This window comes from Hydra vulgaris, chromosome 13 (genome assembly GCF_038396675.1).
Source record: "Hydra vulgaris chromosome 13, alternate assembly HydraT2T_AEP".
Taxonomy (NCBI): Eukaryota; Metazoa; Cnidaria; class Hydrozoa; order Anthoathecata; family Hydridae; genus Hydra; species Hydra vulgaris.
Window position 1 is genome coordinate 38,468,540 of NC_088932.1, and position 22,295 is coordinate 38,490,834.

At 27.2% G+C, this 22,295-nt stretch overlaps 1 protein-coding gene across 1 annotated transcript in view; it reads right to left on the reverse strand.

Annotated features, from left to right (window-relative positions):
• The window catches only part of LOC101235394 (long-chain-fatty-acid--CoA ligase ACSBG2), a 53,871-nt gene extending 41,903 nt beyond the window's left edge, over positions 1–11,968 (reverse strand). Inside the window, exons 1-3 of the mRNA XM_065815329.1 lie at positions 11,508–11,968; positions 3,147–3,235; positions 1,532–1,652 (exon numbers count right to left, since the gene is read on the reverse strand). Of these exons, the coding sequence (XP_065671401.1) occupies positions 1,532–1,652; positions 3,147–3,235; positions 11,508–11,912 (615 nt within the window). The 5' untranslated portion in view covers positions 11,913–11,968. The remainder of the gene's footprint in view (positions 1–1,531; positions 1,653–3,146; positions 3,236–11,507) is intronic.
• Positions 11,969–22,295: the final 10,327 nt, after the last annotated feature.

Consider the following 22,295-nt stretch of genomic DNA (forward strand, 5'->3'; position numbering starts at 1 on the left):
AAAAATGTGTGCCAGATTTTCCAGCAAATATACAATGTTATGGTCTTAAAAAGGAATTAACAAAAGTTAATTAAACTACTAAAAGTTAGTTGCCCCTCCCCCCCTCCTCCTTTGATTGGTATCACCCCAAACCCCTTCCCTCCTCTTCCCTCCCCTTCCCCTTAGTAGGTGGGGGGGGGGGTCCAGATCACATACAGTCCACTGATTACATATAATAAAATAGAATTGAAAGAAATAATGGATTCATTTTGAAACTAATTTAGATATTTAGATATTAAGTATCTAAATTAATTTAGAGACCTTCATTTAAACCATAGTGAAGGTCTCTAAAAAGTTACTGCCCCCTTTATTTTTGCCCCTATCTACTAAAGACCAGATAAAGGAGAGGGCAACCAACCATATCTTTCTTTTTATTAAGATTTATAATTAGTTGCACCCTTCTTATAGGCCAGTTGGCAGATTAGAGGGACACTGGTTTCTAGTAACACATTCAACCGTTTATAATTGAAAAATAGGGTTTTTTAAAAATGCTGGCATTTTTGGTGTGGATTTGACAAGTTTATGTTTGCCTTTTCAAATAGTTGGGTCTAATGGTCTTATATGTTGTTAATCTTAGATCAAAACAAAGTGTTAGAAAAATTTAAAAGCATCTCAAAATAGCTGAAAATTGGACTTTTTAGGCGAGTGGCCTAAAAAGTCCAATTTTCCAATTGTGCTTTTAGATATATTTGAGTTCTAAACTGCAACAAGGTGCCTATATTTCGCCCATTTATTGCAGAAAGTAGTAGCTAGTCAGAAAACTTATATGTAAAGACTTGTGGATGAATAGAATAATGCTACAGTTAGTTTCATTTTGGCATATTTTAGTAATTTTAGGATTTTTTCCAAAGTTGAGGAGATCATAAATTTTTTCTAATTTAACACAAGTTAATAAAAACCACATTTTTAAAGAGAGAACTATCCAGAAAATAGTTCTAGAAAAAATGAGACACTTGTTGAAAGTGAGAAAAAAAGTTATACAGCTCTAAAGTAGTCTGTTTTGACCATTTGTAAATCAAGGGGGGCCATTATGTTATATTTTTAAGGCTATAATTTCTGAACTGTTGTACTTCGAATCTGAAATTTCAAATTTAACCTATCTACATAATGCACATAACAATATGTAAAAATCAAGAAAATCAGAGATAGTGACCCACAAAGTTTTCTTCAAATTGGTTGAAATATAATGATTTGACCCATATACATATATATACATATATACGTGTATATATGTGTATATATGTATATGTGTGTGTGTGTGTGTGTGTATACATATACACACACACACACACACACACACACACACACACACACACACACACACACACACACACACACACACACAAACAAACAAACACACATACATGTATATATCAAATAAGAGAGAAACTGTATAATCTTTTTGACAAAATAAAGTAATATTGAAAGTTGCTCTACAAAAAAAAAAAAAAAATATTTTAAGGTATGCTAATTATTTGAATGTAATAAAAACCTGCAAAATTTTCTGGAGTTGAACATTGTTTTCAACAACAACAATATTGCAACAAGCATCTTCACAATTAAAATGACACATCTCTGAGTTGTTTGTTGTGTATATACCAACTGCCAAGCCCCTAAAACACAAAAAATATCTAATTAACAACTAAAACCCCTAATTGAAGAGACACACAAAAAAAAAAACATTTAAAAACTTTGTGAAACTGATTAAAAAAATCATCATCATGATTATCATTATGATCATGATCATCATTATCATATTTATCATACATCATAACACTCGGGATGCATGTGGTAAACAACTTTCCTGTAATCTTTAATGATGAACCTCTTGCTGTTAGAAGAGGAGATGATTCTCTAAACTTGGCACAGGCGCACCTTACCCTTGCTTTTAAAACTGCTTATGATCCACCAACTGATTCAATTGTATCTTCAAGGAAATAAAATTTACCAATGAACTTCATTTTTCCATCACTATTTACTTCAACCACTTTCTTGACTTCTCTGTATTCAACAAATGTTGCTAAACATGAAACTAACAATATTAGGAACATCTATACTACTACATCTCTAGTGAATTTATTTCTTACAAACTGTACACACAAAAAAATAGCTTGCTCCAAATCAAAAAGCAACGGACTGAGAATTGAGCCCTGATGCACACCTTTACTTTAAAACTATCACTCTCTTGATCTCCTGTTCTGATTGTTGTTGTGACATTCTCACATATAGCCAGGCCTCGGCTGAAAGCGAGAGTTAAAGCTCTCGCTCTCGCCCACACTCCCCTAAAGCCGTTTACAGGAGCAATTTACAGCTCTCGCAAAAGTATTTTTTTCCCTCAAAAGTTCAATTATCAACTAAAATCAAAAACGCAAAGTCAAAAAAATTTAATTCATTGGATAATAAATAGGCACAGTTTTTGCAAAATAAAAAATTTGTACGTCTAAAGAATTTTTTACAATATTATTGTAACATTAATGTTACAAACATATGCTTGTAACAAGTATAAATCCAAATTTTGTATTTAATAAGCAATTTTTATATAAATAAACAGATTGCTCGTGCAAAAACCAAAAGCTCTTGTAAAAAGCAGTTTAGAGGAGCAGCTCGCATGGCTCGCCACGCTTGTTTTAGGAGAGCTTTTGTCTGCTTTCGCGCTCATTCACTCCCACCAAGGCCTGTATAGCCATTATAACTGTTTGCAGTCATTTTTCAACCTAAATAACTCTAAGTCCACCACAGCAACTCTCATGGTATTTTAAAAAATCTTCCTCTGGTAAAACAACTTTAATACTTGATATTTTTACTTTCTTTACAAATCTTTTCCATTCAACTTATCATCCAACCATTTGAATTTTTACCTTTATAAACAATACAATTGCAACAATTTGACACCCACCATACAGCCACATTCAATTTTCCATTTTATTCATTAAAGATATCACTTTAAAAACAAATTTATAAAACATACAAAAATATTTGTTTTAATGGAACAATGTTCTAACATCAAAATTTTGTTTTACTTTTATAATTGCATTTATTCTTTAAAAAGAAATAAAAAAACTCGAATGTGAAAAAAAAGTTAAAATTATTTACAAAAAAATTGTTACCCAGCAAATATGGCTCCAACATCAGCAAATAACCACTCTGGTGAATTAAAACCAAGTATTCCAACTCCATTATATGGTTCAAGGCCTAGCTAAAAAAAAAAAAAATATATATATATATATATACATATGTAATAAATAGATGTGCTCTGTTTCTTTAAGAATATCAAGCACTCCATATGTGTGTGTGTGTTTATGTGTGTGCGTATATAACTTTATTTGCTCACTCACTGTCATTATTTTATAAATTAGTTGCAATATTACTTTTTAGAAGTTCAGACACCATGACCTAATAGCTAAACATAGCTAACTTTCTATATTAATATATAAAAAAAAAGTACAGTTTTAAAACGTCTTTATAAAAACATTAAAAACAATTCAAAATTTAAAGAAAAAAAAATTTAACCAAGTTAAATAAAAGTATAAAGTAAATAAAATTTCAATGGCTATATATATATATATATATATATATATATATATATATATATATATATATATATATATATATATATATATATATATATATATATATATATATGTATGTATATATATATATACATATATATATACATATATATATATATATATATATATATATATATATATATATATATATATATATATATATATATATATATATATATATATATATATATATATATATATATATATATATGTATATATATATATATAGTTACTATAAAAATATTTATACTTCTTTTCTTAACAGCTTTATTTAAATATTTAAATAAAGCTGCTGAGAAAAGAAGAAATATAGCAATAAAAAGTAGCAGGCTATAAGATAGTCAATGTAGTAACACTCTGCGCATGTTTTACAATAAAAAATAAAAATATTCAGAATGTTTTATTATTAAAAAAAAAAAATTAAAAAATTCATGTTTTTGAAAGCATTCTAGTCATTTAATTTGCGTTTTTGTGGTTTATTTAAAAAGCAATAAATTTAATTAGTTTCCTCAATTAAATTAATGCGTTTTGTGATAAGCTGACTTTAATTTTTTCAAATTAGAGTACTTAAGTGTGGTTTTTTTAAGAAAAAGGTAAGTTAAAGACGTTTACTATATATATATATATATATATATATATATATATATATATATATATATATATATATATATATATATATATATATATATATATATATATATATATATATATATTCTATATATATATATGCATATATATATATATATATATATATATATATATATATATATTCATATATATATATATATATGCATATATATATATATATATATATATATATATATATATATATATATATATATATATATATTTTTATATATAGATATGTATTTATTAAGGCCCTGCGAATTGCTTTTATTCAATTCGCGAATCATGTGTTGCTTCGATTCAAGATTCGATTCAAAAAAAAAGATTTTTATCGAATCATTTATTTCCGAATTTTTCTGATCCACTTCACAGATATCCGGCGCTACGGTACTACCAAAATAATTCTATTTATTCAAAAATACCTTTGAAGCAAACGCTAAAAGGCTAATCAGAGCGAGAAGTATACCAAAAACAACTTGTTTTAATTTTTTTTTTGAAATGTGTGTTATAAAAAAATGTTTAAACTTGCATTTCCTTATATTGCTGATTTGATTCGTGATTCGATTCGCGAATCATGACCTGCTTTGATTCGAAATTAAAAATGCCGATTCACAGGTCTCTAATATATACATATTTCATCTTTATTTGCTATTTAAACTAAAATGAAAAAAGTTAAAAGAATGCTTTGAATAAATTAAAAATGAAATAGTTAAAAAAAAAAGGGGGCAAAACAAGCGCTATATTTAAAATCTAGATAAAATAGTTAAAATAAAGACGACAAAAAAATAAAATAAAAATCTTTTTTTTAAAAATTAAACAAAATAATTGAAAAAAAATATAAAGACAAACGATTTATTTAAATTCTAAATAAAATAATTAAATTAAAAAAATCAATACAAAGGTTTTAAGTTCTAAATTAAAATATTTAAAATAAAAACAGCAAAACAAAATTAAATTATTGAATTCTAAATAAAATAAATACATTAAAAATGGCAAAACGAAGGTTTTATTTAAATTCTTAATAAAATAATTCATAAGTGTATTAAGGATTTTTTGTAAAAGTATTTGATGAACAAAAAAAGATTTACAATTGAAAAAAAAGGTGTTTTTTTTTTTTGGCTTGCACTTTTTTATGCGCTCTTCAAGGTCTAACATGGTGAGCTATGCAAGCTGCACCTCTAAACAGCATCCAACAAGAGCTTTTGGTTTTTGCACAAGTTATATGTTTATTCATACAAAATAGGTTGTTATTCATACATATAGCAAGCGCTATTTATTGCGCCATGAAAAAAGACTTTAGACGAGCGTTGTCTTTTGGTTTTCACACTAGCTATCCATTTATTTATTAACAACATTACTTATTTGGTAAAAATTTGACAAAGAGCTATAAAAGTTTTTTCTGCTTTTAAAAAATATTTTCTTATTGTAAATCTTTCCTGCGTTTCAGCGTTTTTCTCCTCTTGAATTGGTAAAGTAAAGTTAGATATTGAAATATATATATATATATATATATATATATATATATATATATATATATATATATATATATATATATATATATATATATATATATATATATAATAACTGACCCTATTCTTATAAATCATCAATACAAACTAGTAAGTTGAAATAACACTTGTAATTAATAATATAGTTTGTAATACATTTGTAATTAATAATATTTGTAATTATTAATATAGAAATTTGTAATTAATAATATTGTAATTAATAATATTGTAATTATTAATTATTTTATTTGTGATTTATAATTATTAATATTGTTTCCAATACTTCAAAATACAAAATGGTAACAATACCATGCAGCAACCACGCTTTTGTTCTGATTTTCTTAAAACACAATTTATCGCAAGCAAATACGATTAGTATTTTATTGTTTGAAGAACATAGCCTAACACAAAATTAAAAATCAAAGACTTTAATTTTTCTATTACTGTATAATGATATATATTTTATTGTATAATAATATAAATTTTTTGAAATTATATATAATTTTTTTCCAAAAATAAATATTGAAAATCTTCAAAAATAAGAAATTCTTTTTATAGATGGTTTATGCTTTTGTTTAATTCGATGTTTTAACTTTTTTTAACATTTTCGCCTAAACTTACTTTAGCAAAAATGCCGCTCTAAAAATGGTGCCATTATTGACATAATTTAAATATAAAAGTTTTTATAACGTAGTTTCATTAAGCAGTTACTTAATTGAAAGTATTTCATACTTTTTTCCAAAAATGCTATTTTACTGTTTTTTCATTTCAAAAATAAAACAAAATTAAAATAATGAAATTAAAAAAATTTAAAGCTTTGGAATCTTTATAATTTATTTTAAACTAACCTATAATTAATAGCAATAAAAATATGTCGTAAATAAGTAAAGTGTATAAATGTAATATCAAGTTGTATTTGAAAATATTTGCAGTCCTCCCACACCTCAATTCAAATAAGTTTGTTAAATAATATTGTTTTATGCTATTTTTAAAAGGTTATTTATGTTATATATATTTTTAAACTCGTGGGAGTTATATATTAAAAATGTGCGCAAGTTATTTTGATTGATAGTGGGAAGTAATTTTATGGTTATCTTAATTGTTATTGACATTTATATATACTCATGAATATTGACTGAGTGAGTAAAATGATCTGAGTACCAGATTTACTTATAAGATATTTTTTATTATAATATTTCGTCAGGGTTAGTTTTTTTAATATATTGTATATTTAAATATGTATTTGTGTATTTATATAGTTCATAATTCAAAGTTTGCATAAAACATTTTTGTGATTTCTTTATTAATTATAAACCAAGTTTACATCAGTTTCGAAACGTTACAAAAATGCAAAACATGAGTTCGATATTTATTTATATAAAACTTACTATAGAGTAATTGTATTGCGTTTTAATTCATTTAAGGAAAATGTTTTGGGGTTAAATTATAACTTAAGTCCAACAATAATAATAGCTATTATTATTGTTGGGTCTGCGGACTTTCTTAGATTTATTTTGTCAATATTACGATCGTTAAAAACCGTTTAAGGGTTCGTTTTTTGGAGCAATATTATTATTATTATTATGCAAAATACTAATATAGTTGCGCTCAAAGTTAAAGACTTTAAATCAAGTGATTAATGAAATTTAATTTATGCAAACATAAATATTGTAAATGATTGTGGAATTTCTTTAAAATGTATAAAAAATTAAAATTTGCCAAAAGGCTCATATTTAGGTGAAAAAGTGAAAAGCCCATGCGGGAATCCCGCATAGTCTCTGGGGCCACCACGCCCCTGGATGTATCATCATTTTATTCCAATTGCTTCAAACACTATAAGTTATAAAAAAACAAGTATTGATATTTGTATTGAAATATTTGATATCATTCCAAAAAGCAAAAATAATAATAAAGAGATCTCATTAAACATTAAAAAAATGGATTATGTTGCATGTTTTTATTACGTATTTTGGTGGGTAAGGATTGCTGAAGATGTAAGTTTCTACACCTACAACAATATCAGGTTGTAGTACAACATATCTGATTTAGATTTGGAGAATATAAGCAGTTGGTTACAAAAAAAAAAAAAATTAAATAGATTTAAAATAATTTTGTCATAATTTTATTTACCTATTTTGCATCTTTTTTTTTCTTCCTTTTTTTCAAATCCTTGAATGGAAAGCTGAAAAGGAGAATCCCACTGTCCACCTTATTATGTCAATGACAATATTAATCTTAAACTACTAAATAAAACCATAAAGATATTGGTTGTTAAAATGTTTTAAAAAACATTTCAATATCTTTGGTTTTAAAATTTATGATTTTTAAAATTGTGAAAAGATCTCAGTTTTAAGTGCTTACTTTGATGAAATAAGAGGTAAGTATTTATCGATTTGAAATAATGAAAATAAATTGTTTCTCGAACTTAAACTAAGAAAAAAATTATGTTTTTAAATTGAATTTTAATAATTATTTATAATTAATTCATTTTATGTATATATATTAAAATAAAAAAAGTTGGTCAAAGACCCCACCCTTGAACTATGACTATAAATGTCCTAAAGTAGTCAATAAGTAACACTATTTGATGTTTTATTCAAATAAATGTTTTAAAAAACATTTCAATTGCTTTCGTTGCAAAATTTAAATTTTTCTAAAAAGGCACAATTTTTAAATGCAAATTTTGATCAAGTATTACAGAGACAATTAATGAATCTAATTTTTTTCAGTAGACCTAAGATAAAATAATAATATACAATTAAACTTTTTACATGGGATTTTGGGCCACAGTCTTCATTTGACTTCCAAAAATCATGAATTTACAAGTCATTAATTTTAAACAAAATTGGATAAATGAGACATTTCCTGAGACAATCAAGTCTTAAGGGTGCTACTTTTGGATTCCTCAAATAAAAATCTAATGGTATACCAAATTTTAAGAAATTTCCCCAAGCCATTATAAAGATACTATATGTCAAAGTTGCTTTGTAGTCGCTTCAGATAATCACTAAAATGCTGTCAGCATTATTTTAACTTACAATTTCTCTGGAACCCATGTTTATTTTTAACTAAAATTTTTGCAGTAATTATTTTTTTAATATGGACTGCAAGTGAGATAAAAATGAACAAAATCTGAGACGTAAGGGTGTCATGGTCTGAATGATTTCATATGGAATGACCCTTCAACATCTTTTCTTAATACGTGTTGAAGTCTTTGTTGTACTGTAAACATTGTCCAATTAACGCCAAATTGATGCTTTGAGTGACAAATACGAATTTCTTTAGCAATATTTACTCCACATAATTCTTTAGTATTTCTTTATGAAAGCTCATTTAACCAAGTCTTTGGAACTCTTGTCAACATGTCAGGGGAACCCATTTCAATCTGATGTTTATATTATATTCTTTTATTAAGACTTGCAATAGAGAAAGTCTTCTTTTAATAAGCATTTCTGATAATCCATTTGATTGAACCCTATGACTTCCAGTCAACTTTAAAACTTTTTACTTTTTAACCATTCATGAATTGTTACTGAATCAGTGAATACTGACAGATTCTTTATATCCCACTTAGCAGCTAGGTTTATCACACGCACAACAGCATCTAATTCAGCAATATTAATATGCATGACATCGTTTATACTTCAAAACCAGGCTGCTTCCTCAATTATTATTATACCAAAACCAAGACGTGTAAAATAGTATTTTTTTTTCTTTGTAGATTACCCTCTGATGCTCCCACAAACTCGGATTGATGTGTATTTACATATAGGTGCATCTAAGATCAGACGTTGCAAATTTAAAACAAACCCTTCTGTACTTTGCATGGTTTCAACCAGCCATTTTTCACCCTTAAGTCCATTTCATCATTAAATGATTGTATCGACTGGGGTCTTGCCTTGTACTGCGCAACAGAATTTCTCATGTGTGGTTGACCTTGTTTCCATTTATAGTTAGCAGTCCACTTTGTACCAACAGCTTGTTTCTCTGTATAAATAGAAACAAAACCAAATTCAATTTTTCCATTGTACAAATGCACTCCTCCATAGCGATTAATCACATCCATACCAATAATAGCATCAATACTGTTGACAATACCTTTTAGAATCATTACTGATGTTTTTTTCCTTCAATGACCAATGTTACTGTAGCTTCTCCCTCCGTTTTCACAAACTCTCATTAACAGCCAACACCATTAGTTCATTTCTTCAGATACGAATGCGGGCTTTCTGAGCCATGTTGTTTGAAATAGTAGTTCAAGTACATCTGAAGTCAACCAGTGCTTTTCCTGCAAAAGTGTTCACCTGCACTGTGCATATTGGAAGCCCTGCTAGTTGTTTAGGGAAACAGCTGGCGTTTCCCCATTTGAGTTTCCTTGGTGCAACGAACAAAACCTTGTAATGTGTCCAGATTTTACACATCTGAAATATTGTAGCAGTTAAAATCAGTAGCAGATGGTTTCTTAACATTTTTATAGAACCCAGAGATTGTTATTGAAACATACTCTTCTTTTGTTTCTTCCGTCATGAGTACTCTCGCATGGTTTAATGCATCCTACAACATCTCCAGATCCATCAAACTTTCCAATCATTTTCGCCATGGATGCCATACTGCTGAAATAGCTTGTTAACACTACAACTTTGTTTACTTTTATTTTAACTGTTTATTAAATTCTATTTACAACTTTTATACAGAAACAAAAATTCTCGAGGGTGTAATTATATAAAAAAATAGTTTTTGACTTTATAACAAGTAAATTACATCAATTAACTTTAATAATATTATGACAAGAATTTCATAAACGTAACAATAAAGCTTTATAATGATCAGCTATTATCACACCGGGATCCAGGGATTTTAGGATTGCAATCGCTAACTGAAAATTAGGTTTTTAAAACTCAAAACTGCAGTGTTTTTTTCTAGAAAAAAGGTTCCGAAACTGGATTGTCCTTGAAGTCAAAAGAACTGATGCTGGCATTAGCTATTTATAAGTTTTGTAATTAAAAAATTAAAAAAAAACTTAATGTAAAACTTTATAAAAACATTTTTTACCAAAAATATATAAATTTTTTTTTTCTCCAAGCGATTTAACTGAATATATGAATTATTTAAAAAAAAATCTTTAAATTATGCTAAAATAAACTTAACAATGCAATCAATTAAAAAATTAACTTGCCTGGAAACATGAGCCCGCCATTCTCATCTTATCATTTTAAACACCTAAGTTCCTTTCTATTCAGTACTGAAATTACCCAGAATACATTACTTTTTATTTGTTATTAGTTTTAGCTATTAGTTTTAACTATTTTAAAATAATATTATTTTTTTATATATTGATGTTTATTTCTATTTTTTAATTATTCTTATTGCTGTTGTTTCAAAATCTAATTATTAAACCTCTGTTCACTCACTACAAATGTGTAAATTTTATTTGTTTTTTAGCACTTTGTTTTCGTATTACTGATAAAAAGAGATAACTATATATAGACAGATAAGAAAGAATATTACATTTTATTGAGAAAAATATCTTTAAAAATATGCATTGTTTTCTAGTACTGAAGTTTTTTTGTATCTATTTTACACACATTTGGCTTGTCTAATTTAATTTTTTTAAACTTACTGCCTATTTAAATACTGCTAATAAAAAAAGATTTTTTCTAGAAATTTTCTTGAAAATTCTAAATAATATATTCTATTATTATTTAACTCTGTACTCAAGATAATTTAACATATAAACAAAATTTTAACAATTTCTCAGACTTACCTGTATAAATGCTTTGGATGTTGTTCGTATTTCTTCAAAGTATTCTTTATATGTCCAGGTAATCCATTTACCATCTCTTTCTACTTTTAAAGCAGGACGATTTGGAAACCGATCTACAGTTTTTTTGAAAAATTCCATAATAGATATCGGTTCCAAATTGGCAATGGAATCTTTTTCACCAGACATACGGATTTTAACAGCATTATTTCGTTTGCAAGTCCAGAACTCTTCAGCATGCGAAAGTTTACATGCAAGTCCTTCTTCACATTCGTTTTTATTTAACGAGAAATTGTCTGCTTCTTTGTTAATAATGAAGCCATTATTAGCATTTTCAACATCGTTATTTTTTTTTTCAGGTTGATCTATAATATCTATCTCACCAATATCAATACTTGAATCACCCATTTTGAATTATATTTTTATTATTCTAAATCATAACTATTAATCATTTAAATTTTAATGCCTTTTTTAATCTTTCCTTTTTTTTTTTCTTTCTTTATACTGACACTTCATTTTCTCAAATACTAAAGTCTGCAAAAACTTAGTAAAAAAGTACTTTAAAGCGTCAAAATTAACTTGCTTTTTTAAGCAGCAAGTATTTGCATATTTTCTTATATGTATTTTCTGTAAATCTTTGAAAAACATGCTTATACTTTCGAAACAAATATGAGCAATTATCCCTGCATTTTTATTCTTGATCCTTTCAGATACAAATTTATAGAAGTTTTAATTATGCTTTCCTCATCCATCTATAAATGTCTCTTATCTTGCCAGTTTATACAACGTATGTATGTATGTATGTATGTATGTATGTATGTATGTATGTATGTATGTATGTATGTATAATATATATATATGTATAATATACATATATATGTATAATATATATATATATATATATTATATATATATATATATATATATATATATATATATATATATATATATATATATTAAAAAATAATTATAAAATTTAAATAATTTAAATAGTTTAACTGTTTTAATTTAATAACAATTTTAACATTATAAATTTACAACATCATATACTAGCAAGTCTTTTTTTTTTTTTTGTCTATATATATCCACTTACTAATAATCCCTGTAAAAATAGATTTGCTAATCCACGACACTGTGTATTTTTTTACTTTGTGTTTAAGAAGTAAAACGAATTTCATTTATACGAATTATGTGAAAACTCTGTCGCGTTTTGATTTTTCTCTTAATCAAATCACTATTTTTTGCTAGTATAGATTATAGTCAATTAAACAGTTGGTTTCCTTTAATTTTTATTTTATTTTTTTATTTAATGGATAATTTAAATGTACCGCTTATAATAAAGTAACGCCATAGCATATCCAACTGAACCAATAAAATAACAATACATTTATTGTAGATACCGTAATTTATTGTAGTTCACTTACCGCATTTCCCTTATGGGCGTGACGGGAATGATGACTAGAAAGGCCAGGAGAATTAAATAATTTAAAATAATCACAAGCTATTCGTATAATAAATAATTTAATCATTTATTTTCATGAAAAAATGCAAAATTATTAAATCAATGTATCAATAATATCAATCAATAAATTGATACCTTAATATGCTAATTGAGTAAGTCCATAATAGTTACTTTAGAAAGCGGACAAAAAACTACATAACTTTGATACACATATTGATTAAATAGGTGTAGTTAGAGCATTCTTAATAATGTTGGACTTCCCAAATCTACCTACCATGTATATTAAAATGCGTATACCAAAATACCGATACTTTGATTATTCCTTTCGGAACAGTAGATTTGACTGAATTTGATAATCTAATGTTAATGGGTAATTCCGCGTAAAACACGGAGTTACCCAATACATTAATAAGGTATATCTTTATAATAAGTTATTTTAAAAAAAGTTGATTGTAACGTCATTGCAATATCTTAAAATAGCGTTCGTTAACTGAATTGATACCTCAATTGATTGGATAACATATTTTTTGTCTAAGACTTCGTAAATTTTAAAACTATTTTTAGCGTTCTTACTTTTTTTCAATTAAATATCTTAAACACTTTTTACGAAAAGCTATTGCCGACTGATGACAGTTAAATAACTGACTATGCAAATAAGAAAAGTAAGTAGGGTGGGGTTGATTAAGCAATTTTTTAGATTTACTAAATCTAATAGATATCTCAAAGGCTGCGTTGGATTTACAATTTTTTTTTTACTTGTGGAAAAGTAATTTAAAAATAAAATCTAAAAAGTAGGGTAGAGTGGAGCTGGTTGAGCATAGATGCAAGTTAAGCAATTAAAATATCTCAAAACCTACTAAGCACTTTTAAGCAATTAAAATAACTCAAAAAGTTTATTATAATATGTGTGATGTTAAATATATTACTGGATTTGTTGTAAAAAAAATTAAAAAGGTTTAACATTGTGACATTTGCTTAACTTTAATTTAATCCAACTTCAACATTGACTTAAAAAAAAATTACAGTGGTATTAAACCATGCTTGTTTCAACCCTTAAAAGAGGTTATTCAAATATGCTAAGTTGCAGAAAGCGAAATCAGAATTTTTAAAGAAGAGAAGAGATTATTTTGAAAAAATTTAATAACAAAATTAATTATCGATATTTTTACCAGTGTTTGTATCTCTATTTTTATTAATAACAGAGAACATATGTTTAATAATGATGTTCAATATAGTTAGGGTGCCCGATATCCTAATTTTACGTAGGAGAGCGCAGTGCTAAATTAATTAAAGTTAAACCTTTCATTGTGCTCTCCTTTATAAAATCAGGACATATAATAATCCTGATCACTATATATTAAAAGTGTCTATGGTTGGCGTGTTTTTTTACCTTCAGACAGAATTATTATATGTCCTAATTTTATGAAGGAGAGCACAATGACAGGTTTAATTTTAATTAATTTAGCGCTGCGCTCTCCTACGTAAAATCAGGAGATCTGGGCACCTTAAATATAACCATTTGGCAAGTATAGTCAAAATAATTGGTTTTATTAGTGTAACCTTAGATTATAACAATGAGGAGAGAATTTAAATAAATATTGAAAAAAAAACTTTGAAGTAGGTTAATTAAATGTTTTTTATTCTGTGGTCAATCGTTATATATAGACTAGTGGCCATAGGAATGGATACCCCTGTAATTTTTACCATTTTTCTTAGAAAAGTTGACACATCATGCATTTGGTGGATTTAATTATTTATTTTTATATTTAAACCATGTCATCTATTATTTGGCTAATAGGAAATCGCAAATTTTAATCGTTTATATTAATTTTAAACATAATTATGGATTATTATTGTTAATTGGTGTCAAAAATGAGTCATTGCTCTGCTAATGGGTTTCTCTAGTAAAAGGTGAATGTCTCATTATTTTTGTGCTTTTGTGAAAATTAGTCTATTTATTGTGATGACTAATAGTTAATTACGTTATTAATAAACATTTTTATCCATAAATCTTTTAAGCCATAAATACAAGATCATTGTTTTGTAGTCATTTAGTTGAGTTTCAACAATTGCTGGTGAAAAGTCGACAGTGCTCTTGAAGATTTATTGTGTTTTTTAAAGTTGTACTTTTATTTACAATGGCGAAAGGATATTGGTCACCTACAAAGCGATGCAAAGCTGTTACATTACGTGAAGAAGGATATTCGTACATGGAAATCGCCAAAAAGTTGGGAAATGGAGCAACAAAATCTGGAGTGAGGAAGGTGTGCGAAAGGTTTAAGGCAACCAATACCTTCAAAAATATGCCAAAAAGTGGAAAAATTAAGAAGACAACTGCCAACAATGACAGGATGATAATGAGGCTTGCACTTAAGAACCGAAGAGCAACTTCAACTGAAATTTAAAAATGATTTAGAGGCCACCGGAGTTTCGGTTAGTTCAAGAGCAATTCGCCGAAGGCTTATTGAAAATGGTTTAAAAGCAAGAAGACCCAGAAAAAAACCATATTTAAGCAAAAAACAACGAAAGAATCGTTTGATTTGGGCAAAAGAACACAAAGTGGACAAAGGAAGACTGGGCAAGAGTTATTTGGAGTGATGAAAGCAAGATTTCCATTTTTGGAAATGATGGAATCAGTTATGTGAGAAGAAGGCCTGGTGAAGATCTTTTACCTGAGTGCACATTGGTTACAATGAAGCATCCCATAAGTGTAATGGTGTGGGGATGCATGACTAGAGATCCTGTGGGTTGTATTCTTATTGTGGATGGTATTTTAAACGCCAAAAAATACCAAGAAAATATATTAGAAGCCAAATTACTCCCATCGATTGATGATTTGTTTGAGGGCAAAACAGAAATCTGAGTGTTCCAGCAGGACAGTGCTACATGCCACACCGCAAAAATTGTCAAAAATTGGTTTAAAGCTAAAAAGATAAACGTTTTGAAGTGGCCTGGAAACAGTCTGGACCTGAATCCAATAGAAAACCTGTGGTCTCGACTGAAAAAACTTGAAAGGAAAGTAAAACCTGAGAACAAGCAGCAATTAATAGAGGCCATAATCAAGTTCTGGTTTCACGTGATCAGCACTGAAGATTTGGGCAATTTAGTGGACTCAATGCTTCGTAGGATTGCTGCAGTGATAAAAAATAATGGATATCCAACAAAATATTAAGTTTTTTTTTTATAAGCCATTTTTTTAATAACAGGTTTTGTAAGCTGTAAAACGTAAATTTACCATAATTTACCACTTTGTCATTAAATTGTTATATTTTTATATTAAAATTGTGAATTTTAATCAAAATTTTAATATAAAAATAGTTTTTTTTAATCTAAACGCATCAAAAAATAGTAAATATAGAAAACCGCATAAATATGGTTATTTTCTTTTAAAAAACACACCAAAGTGAAGTTTAATTTTATTTTGAAGGGGTGTCCATTCCTATGGCCACTAGTGTATATATAAAATTTTTTGTTATTTTTACCGACTTTTCAAATCTTTTGTTTTTAATTAATTTAAATAAAAAGTTGTAGTTTTACAAAATAGTTTTATTGAAACAACTAAGTTATGCTTTAACAGAAAATAGCCCCAAGCATATATTCCTTTTGTTTTTTTTATAAGAAGAAATTTCCTAAACTTTTTATACTAAAATCCTACATTATTTGCGTTTTTGCCACAAAATGACGTGTATACGCAAAAAGTTTGGCTTCAAAAAGCCGTGTCTAAAGTTTTTAATAGTCTAAGAAAACACACAATCATCTCATCTTAGGAAACCAGTTTCTTAAGATAAGCTTTTTTTAATGGAACTAAAAAAAACTCAAAATAACAAAAAAATTAAATAAAAGTGTATCTTCAAGAACTATACTTAAGTAAAAAGTAATTATCTCAACAATAAAAATAATAATAATAATAAATCTTTCCTATCTCTAAAAAAGTTAACGATTCTATTTTTTGAATAAATTTTCGCTCTTGAAATACAAAAATAAAGTTCCGTGGACATCAACTTTAAAAAACGCGCATTTCTTAATAAAAAGCTGCATCTCATCTTGAGCGTCTAAAAACGTATCATCTTTAGCAACTTTACCAAGTACTATTATACAATAGCCTATGTATTATCTCATATAACCCATGGAATTAGCAGTAGTTAAGCATAAAATATTAAGGATGTTATAAGTTTTTGATGATCTTGTTTCGTTTTGATGTAATTACAAAATATTGAATAATAAAAAATTATAACGGAGATGGTAAATTTTTTAACAACAAAACAATCAAAGAATATGAACTATACTACCAAGAAATTAAATTAAATAACATTGTTGAACTTGTATGAATATCCTTAACCAAAAAAGATCGCGAAAAAATCAGTAGTCTACCCGTAAAAGGAACCTGCTCATCTTACGCAACCTTCCCCTATATATTTTTCAAAATTAGTAATTTTAAATCATGCTTCAAAGTTCAAGATAATTGTATAAAATAATACTTTTATATTTGATGACGCTTTCTTACTACTTAATTTTTTCTCTTTTCATATATACAGTGGTGGCCAAAAGTCCTGGAACATCATATTTTATGCTATGAAATCAATATATTTGTGTGAAAAACAATTTATTAGTAAATTTTTTTATTTTTTTCAATAAAATAAGTGTTTATAACAATTTTAAAGAAGGTACATGCACATACATGATAAAAGTTCTATATTTAATGGAAGCATAGTTATTGTCAATTACCATTTGGATACGTTTTGGCATGCTGTTAACAAGTTTTGTACAATAGTCTGGTGTAATTTCATGGATCCACACTGATTTGATTGCTTCAACTAAATCATTATAGGATCTAGGCTTTTTGGCAGCAACTTTTACTTTCATAATATGCCAACAATTTTGCAATAACATTAAGATCTGGTGATGACCCATTCTTTACAATTTTGGCTGTGTGGCATGGTGCACCATCCTGTTGGAAATAAGTGCAGTTCAAGATCTGCATGAAAGGTGGCAACTTCTCCTTCATAATATCCAAATAGACTTTGCTGTTTATTGTGGTATTCTTGGGCATTATCCATAATGGCCCACGTCCTTTGGCAGAAATAGCACCCCAAACCATACAAGACACAGGAGCCTTGACACTGCTAACTGTATATTTTGGCATATATCTACAATTTTTTGGTCTTCTTACAAAGTTGTTTGTAACATTAAATTGTTTAATACATGTTTCATCAGAAAAAAGAACTTTAGACCAATTTTCTTCAGTCCAATTTTTGTAGTGCTGACAAAATGTTTTTCGATCTTTTAGGTTTTTTAATGATAAAAAAGGTTTTTTTGCTGGCTTGCATGCCTTCATTTTGAAATCAACCAAAAGCCTTCTTCTAACTGTTCGGTCACTTACTTTTTTCTCAATAAAAATTTCTTTTGAAATCTCGTGTGCAGATAGCCGCGGATTTGCATGGCTGATCCGGCCAATAAGTTTGTCAGTTCTTGAGGTGGTTGCTCTGGGCCTGCCTGATCTCATCTTTGAAGTAAAATTTAATTGGGGCTCTTCTTTATGCCTTTTTAAAGTTCTACTTACAGTTGATAATAAACAACCAAGCTTTTCAGATATTTCTCTTTGAACTAAACCTTGTTCAAATAATGCAGCAATAATTCCTCTTTTTTTAGGTGAAAGTTCTGGCATAATATAGCTAATAAATTGCTAATGAATAAAAAAAAACGATAATAAATTGCGCAATATACAAATATGTAATTATAAACATATTGCTATGTAAAAACAAAAGCATCGAACTTTCAAAATTTATACTTTAGATCAAAAATAAATTTTTTTGGTCGTTAAATGTTTTGTTCCAAGACTTTTGGCCACCACTGTACGTCATTAAAGTGCATAAAATAAAAAGTTTATAAATTAAGCACATGCTTACTCTTAGTGAATTTTTTATTGAAGATTCACCAAAGCTTTGTACCATGCATATTCATTTATTTATTGATTGCTTAACTTACCCTACACTATTGCTCAACTGACCCCGCAGCAGGTTGAGCAGCTCCGCAAGCTTTAGGCATTATCTTCTTAAAAAAATCAAAAATTATACTTTTTTTTAAACAGATTTTAAGCAGGTTAAATCATGTTTCAAATAGTGAAAAAATTACAAATCCGACGCACCGTTTATGAGATCTGTTAGATTTAGTAAAAATTGCTTAACTAGCCCAGCTCTACCCTACAATTTTTGTTTTAGAAATAAATTAACTTGTATGTGAAAATAAGTTAAATAGCTATACGGGTTAAGTTGAGCGAAGACGAACTTATATAAAATGTATGGTATGCAATTCCGATAAATCTTAACAAAACTACTGTTTGAGGTAGATATGTTTATAATTAATGAATTTTTAAATTTACATACTCTAATACCATGGCCTACGTTATTTATACGGCCGGATATTTTGCACTTTAAAGAAAAAAATGGAAGGCCGGTTTTCTCGTAAAATGTTTTCAAAGAAGTAGCTTTGGAAGTTCAAAAAAATGGTTAACAAATGTTGAATTTAAAAAAAATTGGATTAAATTTGTAAATAGAAAAGATCAGACACCTACTAATTCTTCCGTTATATGCATCTTTTTTTTTTAAGTTTTTTAAGTTTTTTAAGTTTAGTTTTAGTTTACATTATTTACATGTCGTGATTTACATGTAATATATAAATATATAAACTTGGAATCTGGAAGAAGATCATAACGATCTTGTCGCCAGAACCATATAAAAATTACAGTATAAATATAATATAAGATAATACAAGTAGATTATGACAAAATAACAATCCAAAACATTTCAAATAATAAATCGTTAAAATAATATCTCAAAAATATTTCAATATATGATCCGTTGAAAAAATAATATTCTTTAATTTGTTTTTAAAAACAGAAAAAGAGATAGATGAATCAAAATTAGGCTGGACAATTTTATTCCAGAGATAAGGTGCTCGATAATCTATACAAAATTGATTAAACTTTGTTTGACAAAAGGGTACTTTTAAATAGTTTTTATTTCGCAAACTATATTTATTCTTTTCTTTAAAGGTAAATAGATCTTTAAAAACATGTAATAAAGGGTTGTTCATACAACAAAACGTAAAACATAAAGTATTATACAAATTAAGTTCAAAAACGTTTAATACATTCATATCTTTGAATAAAGGGTTGTATTTGAAAAACGATTTAAAAAATGTATTATTCGCATTGCATGTTTCTGATGGCGGTAAAGACATTGCAATTTACTTTTGCCTGTACTTCCCCAGGCAATATTTGCATAGTTTATATAGCTATGAATAAATGAGTAGTATAGTTGTTTTAAATTATTTTTATTTAAATAATTTCTGGCCTTATAGAGGATTCCAATACTTTTTGCAACTTTTGTTGATATATAATCAATATGAGTTTTCCATGTCATATTTTCGTCAAGATAAATACCTAGGAATTTTAAAACGAAATCTTTTTTTATTTCTACTTCATTAATATAAAGTTTTGGTAAATCATTAGGCAAAAAACGCTTTTTTGTTGAGGAGTGGAAAAGGATCCACTTTGTTTTGTCAATATTTAAGGTTAGTTTGTTGCATTTAAACCAAGTCGAAATTTTTATAAGTTCTTCGTTCATATTTAAAAAAAGTTTGTTAATGTCTTTGTTTGATAAAAATAAATTTGTATCGTCTGCAAACATGATACTCATAAGGTTCGAGGCCTTATTTAGATCGTTGATGTATACTAAAAAGAGAAGTGGACCAAGTATAGAACCCTGTGGAACACCACATTTTATTTCAATTAATGTTTTATTTTGAAAATCAATAGGAAGCAAATCTTCTCCGTGGTAGACGAATTGCTTTCTATTTGGCAAGTAGCTTTTATACCATTTGATCAATTTACCAGTTATTCCGTAGAACTCAAGTTTTTTAAGTAGGATATCATGGTTGACTGTATCAAAAGCCTTTGATAAATCGACAAAAACACCAAGTGTATATTGTGATTTAGCAAAAGAATTTGAGACTTCACGTGTAAACTGAATGGCTTGTTCAGTTGAACTATTTTTTTTAAAGCCGAATTGATTTTTATATAGTAAATTATTTGAAATCAGGTAGTTGTATGTCTTTTCAAAGATGATTTTTTCTAAAATTTTTGAAAATGTAGGAAGGATAGAAATAGGGCGATAATTATTGACGTTTGAATTTTCTCCGTCTTTATAAATCGGGATAACTTTAGCAATTTTTAATAGGTCAGGGAAAACCACTTGTTGTATAGATGTTTTAAAAACTTTAAATAGAATGTTTTTCAAACTTTCAAAGCAATCTATAATTATGTTCCCGTTTATTCCATCGGCACCGATTGCTTTGTGTCTTTTTAGAGATTTGAAGGCTCTTTCAAACTCTTCAATTGATAAATCTAGGAATAAGTCATTAGGAGAAAGTAAATTATTAGAAGTTGTCAAAAAATCATTAAAGGAAATATTCGTAGAAGGAATCCTATCAGCCAGCCTACTTCCGACATCAGTAAAGTATTTATTAAATTCTTCCGCTATTTCATTTGGTTCATATACACATAAATTGTTTATTTTAATCATTTTCGGAAAAAAATTTGAACAGGTTTTCTGATTCCCCGTTATTTCTTTTAATATTTTCCATATTTTTACGAATTTTTTCAAATAGAGTTTTGTAGTTTTTATATATGCGTAAATTAGCATGAGATTTTGTTTTTAAATATTTTATATACAAATTTTGTTTAATTTTTGAAGATTTTTTAAGACCCTTGGTAATCCAAGGACTTTTTAAGGTTTTTGGTTTTAAGGTTATTTCGAAAACGGGAAAATTTGCATCGTACATCGAGAAGAATGTATTAAAGAACTTATTATAGATTACATTTATGTCTTCATTAAAATTTATATGCTTCTAGTTTAACATTGATAATTTATACTTAAACGTTTCTAAATTTTTTTTGTTAAAAATACGTTTTCTTATAGTTTGACTTTTGATAGTATTAGGAGTTAAAATTGTGTTGATTGTTAGAAAATGGGAAAGTGGTCTGATATATCAGATTTTATAATGCCTTTTTGTATGTTATTGTTATATACATCTGTTGTTAAAATATTGTCTATTAGGGTGATTGAGTTTTCTGTTATTCGAGTAGGCCGGTTGATAAGCGGTATTGCTCCTGATACAAATATTTCATCATAGAATTTTTTTATTTTTTTGTTTTCGCTATATCGTAAGCAATCCATATTTAAATCGCCAATTACAAAGTTTTTTTTCTTTTCTTTGTTACCTTTATGAAAAATATCGTGTTTTAAGTATAAGCTTAAATTTTCTGACGC